Source organism: Oncorhynchus tshawytscha, linkage group LG29 (genome assembly GCF_018296145.1).
Source record: "Oncorhynchus tshawytscha isolate Ot180627B linkage group LG29, Otsh_v2.0, whole genome shotgun sequence".
Lineage (NCBI taxonomy): Eukaryota > Metazoa > Chordata > Actinopteri > Salmoniformes > Salmonidae > Oncorhynchus > Oncorhynchus tshawytscha.
Genome location: NC_056457.1, coordinates 2,857,451 through 2,863,671, shown reverse-complemented (window position 1 = coordinate 2,863,671; position 6,221 = coordinate 2,857,451). Strand labels below are relative to the sequence as shown.

Genomic DNA, 6,221 nt, shown 5'->3' with positions numbered 1-6,221 from the left:
TTCTATCCCCCTTTCCAGCACTCGACATCACCGGTCTAATAACCACCAGTCCTGGCACCATCATTACACACACCTGATCCCCATTATTATGCACACTTTGACCTCATCATCACCTTGATTACTCTCCATTTATTTAGCCCTCAGTAGCCTCAGTCATCAGGCTGTATTGGTTTGGTCTCGTTTAGTACGCTACTCCTGTTTTGTTTATCTGCGTTTTATGATGATTAAACTCACCTTCTACACCTGCTTTGTGACTCCCAGCTTATACATTACAGAATAATGCCTCACAAACTATGGAAGAAGCAGAAGAGAAAGACATCTCCCAGATGGTCAGAGAACAGGGACCCCTACCCTGCCAACAACACAATCAGCTAGCGCAACTGAGTGCGGCTATGGGTGAGGTCCTCCGAATCCTCCACCCGAGAGGATTCGCCTCCAACTAGCGGAGGGCCTCCTACCACGAGTCGTCCCAGCAAGCCTGTCCCCCAACCTAACCAGCAATCTGCCCAGGGAGGCGATGCCTGACTGTACCTCCCGGACAAGTATGACGGGACGCCATCCAAATGCCGTGGCTTCCTACCCCAGTGCTCTATTTCGGCCGTCAGACGGGAGCCCCCATCACTGAGAGCGCCAAGGTGGCCACAGTCATTTCCCTGCTGACCGGGAGGGCGTTGGAGTGGGCTACAGTTGTCTGGGAGAGTGGAGAGGAAGAGCTGAGTTCCTACGAGAGGTTCATGGCTCTGTTCAGGGCGGTCTTCAATCATCCACCGGATGAGAGAGGGAGGTGAGCGACTATTCCAACTCCGGCAGAGTGCCCAGACCGCTGCTGAGTACGCCCTCAACTTCCAGACCGTGGCAGCCTTCAGCGGATGAAATGAACCGGCGCTCTGCACCCTATTCCAAAGAGGACTGCGTGAGGAGGTCCAGACAGAGTTGGTGTGCCGGGATGACGACCTTTCCTTGGATGCGCTCACCGCGATGGCCATCCGTCTGGACAACCTTTTTCAAGAACGCTGGCACCTCCCTCATCCCTCGCTTACATGAGGCAGAGTCTGAACCCATGGAGGTAGGGGCCACACACCTCTCCACGGCAGAGCGGCGTCACCAGAGACAGTTGGGGCTGTGTTCCTATTGCGGCCAGTAGGGGCACCAGCTTCAGCGGTGTCCAGTGCGTCCCAACCTGGGGCCACTGGGCAGAGGGGAGGCCCCATGATAATCCGTCTCCCAGGGTAGGCATGAGTATTCCATCATCATGTTTGTCCTCCAAACCCTTCCTGGTTTCCATTTTACTGGCTTGTCTGTCCCTCAGGTGTTGTCTCTACAGCTCTAGTGGACTCATCAGGAATTTCATCGACCAGGCCCTCGCCTCCTCCCTGAACATCACCTCGTACCCGCTCTCATCTCCTTTACCGGTCCATGCCCTGGATAATCGACCATTGGCATCCAGCACAATCACGCACATCACTTATGTCAGTAACCTCTGGTAGCCGCTAGATGCAGTTGCAATAAACTTAGTGGTTTCTGTTGTCTTCCTACAAATGTAGCTCCATTTCTTGAACAATAATATGACCCCATCACTGAAAGATAAGACTCTCAGGTACATAATGTTTTCAAGGTCCTGGAGTGGCCTAGCCAGTCTCCAGATCTCAACCCCATAGAAAATCTTTGGAGGGAGTTGAAAGTCCGTGTTGCCCAGCAACAGCCCCAAAACATCACTGGTCTAGAGGAGATCTGCATGGAGGAATGGGCCAAAATACCAGCAACAGTGTGTGAAAACCTTGTGAAGACTTACAGAAAACGTTTGACCTCTGTCATTGCCAACAAAGGGTATATAACAAAGTATTGAGATAAACTTTTGTTATTGACCAAATACTTATTTTCCACCATAATTTGCAAATAAATTCATTAAAAATCCTACAATGTGATTTTCTGGAAATGTTTTTCTCATTTTGTCTGTCATAGTTGAAGTGTACCTATTATGAAAATTACAGGCCTCTCTCATCTTTTTAAGTGGGAGAACTTGCACAATTGGTGGCTGACTAAATACTTTTTTGCCCCACTGTAAATTGGGGTGGCAGGTAGCCTAGTGTTTAGAGCGTTGGGCCAGTAACCGAAAGGTTGCTGGATCGAATCCCCGAGCTGATAAGGTAAAAATATGTCGTTCTGCCCCTGACAAAAGCAGTTAATCCACTGTTACCCGGTAGACCGTCATTGTAAATAAGAATTTGTTCTAAACTGACTTGCCTAGTTAATTACAATATTTTAAAATACTCTAAATGAAGCATATCCTGTAAGAGGACCTGTTTCTTTGTGAACCGCTCAATGCAGATTAGTGTGGGCATTCCCTCAGAAATGTATTTTATTCAGCTACAGTGCATTCGGAAACATATTCAGACACCTTGACTTTTTCCACATTTTGTTATGTTACAGCCTTATTCTAAAATGGATGTAATATTTTTTTTCTCTTATCAATCTACACACAATACCCAATAATGACAAAGCAAAAAATGTTTCTTATAATTTTTTTACAAACAGAAATACTATATTTACATAAGTATTCAGACCCTTTGCTATGAGACTTGAAATTGAGCTCAGGTCCATCCTGTTTCCATTGATCATCCTTGAGATGTTTCTACAATGTGATTGGAGTCCACCTCTGGTAAAATTGATTGATTGGACATGATTTGGAAAGGCACACACCTGTCTATATAAGGTCCCACAGTTGACAGTAAATGTCAGAACAAAAACCAAGCAATAAGATCGAAGGAATTGTCCGTAGAGCTGCGAGACAGGATTGTGTCGAGGCACAGAAGTTTGGAACCTCCAAGACTTCCTAGAGCTGGCCGCCTGGCCAAACTGAGCAATCGGGGGAGAAGAGCCTTGGTCAAGGACGTGACCAAGAACCCGATGGTCACTCTAACAGTGCTCTAGAGTTCCTCTGTGGAGATGAGAGAACCTTCCAGAAGGAAAACCATCTCTGCAGCACTCCACCAATCAGGTCTTTATGGTAGAGTGGCGAGACTGAAATCACTCCTCAGTAAAAGGCACATGAAAGCTTGCTTGGAATATGCTAAAAGGCACCTAAAGGACTCTCAGGAGTGGCTTCGGGACAAGTGTCTGAATGTCCTCTGGCCCAGCCAGAGCCCGGACTTGAACCTGACCTAACATCTCTGGAGAGACCTGAAAATAGCTGAGCAGCGACTCTCCCCATCCAACCTGACAGAGCTTGAGAGGATCTGCGGAGAAGAATGGGAGAAACTCTCCAAATACAGGTGTGCCAAGCTTGTAGAGCCATACCCAAGAACACTCAAGGCTGTAATCGCTGCCAAAGGTGCTTCAACAAAATACTGTGTAAAGGGTCTGAATTCTTTTGTAAATGTGATATTTGAGGGGGTTTTTTTTCATTAATTATCAAAAATTTCTAAAAACCTGTTTTTGCTTTGTCATTATGTGTAGATTAATGAGGGGGGGAAAACGATTTAATCCATTTTAGAATAAGTCTGTAACGTAACAAAATGTGGAAAAAGTCAATGGGTCTGAATACTTTCTGAAGTCATACAGTAAGTGGGGTTAGATTTTTTTTTTTATTGGAAAAAAAATGGGGACGCGGGTCCAAAAGTGTTTGGGAACCCCTGCCCTATTCCCTATCTAATGCACTACTTTTGACTAGAGCTTTTGACCAGGGTCTGATCAAAAGTGGTGCACAGTCAAACAACTCTTATCACCCACATGTTGCATCTCAAATGGTTGCCATTGTGAGACTGTGGAGGGTCAGGTCTGATTAGACACAGTTGGACCTGCAAATTGTTTTGGCATGGCCCTGTCTTCCTCCCGTACGCCACACCTGGGTTCAAACACTATTCAACATATTTCAAAATACTTTGAGCATTTGTTCTAGTCTGCCCATAGAGTGCAAGATCGGTGGGATTTGCAATTTTGGAACTAGCCAGGCAAACTCAATCAAGCTAAGATAAAGTAGTTGAGGTGATTTTGAATAGTATTTGAAACCAGCTGTGGGCCCTGTTGTCCCCAGCACTGCAGTGAACCCTGGTGCTGCAGGAGAACAGCCAGGCCTTTCTTTAGGTAGGAGGCAGGAGGATTGAATCACCGCTGGGCTGGCTGATGGTCTCATGACTCTCTCTCTCTCTTTCTCTCTCTCTCCCTCTCTGCAGTCTCGGAACAATCACATCACATTCCTTCATCCTACACGTGCCCTCTCTTCTCCCAGAGAGTAAGGTATGAGATTTGTGGAGAGAAAAGCTTGTTTATATGCATCATACATTTGATGGTATCCTAAGCAAATGTATTCCAATTTTGGTGAAAAACCTCTGAAACATTCTTCATTTATATTATTATTTTTGTTTAAAAAATTACAACAATTCTATGTAAAAATTTATATATATCTTTTGCATTCTAAAATGTTTTTTGGATTGATTCATCTTGCTCCATGTTATAGCCTTACTCAGTCCATGCGACCAAAAACAACACCCACAGAGGAGTGATATAACAGGTGCAAGCTGTTAAGCTCCACCCACCACTACATGTACCAGCTGTGTCACTGTCATAATGAACCTAAATTAAAACATAAGCTCTACTAAAGATTTTTTTTTAACCATAAGACTCACTAGAGTCTTGGTCAATTACGTTTAAGCTTCCATAATGACATGGCCCCAACCCTACCAGAAACTCAGAAGAGTTTATATATATATATTTTTTTTTATATATAAGCATGTTGAAAAGTGCGATGATCACAGGCAGAAAGAAAGCATGGAGTAGGAGTTTAGGTTTCTTGGTCCTATGGTTTGGGTCACTAGGGTCCTTAACCCTTAACCCTTACCCTAACCATAACCCGTACCTAACCTTAACCCTTACCTTAACCCTTTTAACTGTAAACTTCATTGGGATAGGGACGTCCCAAGGATCCCGGATACCATAGGACGCACCCTAGGGTTTGGGAGGTGGAAGGTAATGTCGTAAAGCAGAGTGTCGTAAACCAGGTGCAGGGAGGGGAGGTGAAGCGGGGGGAGAGGGGGAGAGAGAGGAGGTGACTCTCCAGCAGCATTTAGACACAGCGAAAGGATCATGGCGGATGGCCCCAGGTGTAAGCGCAGAAAGCAGGCAAATCCGAGGAGGAATAACGGTATGTAAAACTACTTCAATGTCCCTTCTTTTCGTGTGGTGAAGTGGACTATAATGTGTTCTATCGAATTCTCTATTCTCCGAAGACTTTAGTACCTCCGGAGTCCCGGTTTTAGTGGGTCAAAGTGCTGGAAAGTAGCAAGTAAGCGCACCATTATAGCCCTATGTGGCGTACCGTTATACCTGTCTCGCGACTCTCCCTCCGCCTAGCGGTTGAGTGCACCACCCTGGACCGTTATACGCACCTAATCCCGTCACTTCACTCGCTTTTGGCTTTTGTTTCCCGTTCAGTCCCTTTTCAATTCTATTTAAATTCACTTTTCAATGTTTTTTTTAGTTTTCAACTTGATCGCTTGTTTCACCGTCTCTCGCCTTTGGGTAGCTTTTTGAAACCTGTGTCTGGGAAAATAACGTTACCTGGTTGTTTTTGCGGACTGCGGTATTTTTTCCATCAATATGGAATATAGATTGATGTTCTGAAATGAGTGAATATGTGTATAAGGTTAATTCCTTCAATGCACTTTCGAGAAAAATAACTGTTTCTGTCGCTTTTCTCTTTGTCGTACCGTGGCAGGTAGCGCGAGACATGACAAGACACTGTTGCTACATTGAGGGCTCGGGCTTTAGGAAATGTTTTTACTGTGGAAATTGTGCTGTTCTGCTGCTTCATATTATATTCATATGCATGATGCTATGTTTATGTAGACTACACATTTATTTTCTCACTACTTTTATTTGTAAAAGATGTGTAGGCGCGATGCACGCGTTTTCACAATTCAATTGGTTTTCACAATGCAAGTGTGCATTTACAAATCATTTGAAAAGTTATTGCTAAGATAAGTAGACAATATGCAGAACAAGGTAAAGTAGCTATAATTAATAAATGCAAATGAACTTCGAACGAAAAACGTTGTTTCTGTAGCATGCATTGTTGGGTAACGCTTCAGAGAATGGGAAGAATATATCAAGCGCTGTTTGTGTAAACAAGGCACAGCCTATATAAACAAGGCACAGCCTATATAAGGAGTGTGGGTTTACGTCCACAGTCCTGCGCTGGGAATTCTGATTTTACACACTCAAGG

The 6,221-nt window shown here is 44.6% G+C and overlaps 1 protein-coding gene across 1 annotated transcript in view; it reads left to right on the top strand.

Annotated features, from left to right (window-relative positions):
- The first annotated feature begins 5,021 nt into the window (after positions 1 to 5,021).
- The window catches only part of LOC112228037 (zinc finger E-box-binding homeobox 1-like), a 93,036-nt gene continuing 91,836 nt past the window's right edge, over positions 5,022 to 6,221 (top strand). Inside the window, exon 1 of the mRNA XM_042308581.1 lies at positions 5,022 to 5,140. Within this exon, the coding sequence (XP_042164515.1) occupies positions 5,083 to 5,140 (58 nt within the window). The 5' untranslated portion in view covers positions 5,022 to 5,082. The remainder of the gene's footprint in view (positions 5,141 to 6,221) is intronic.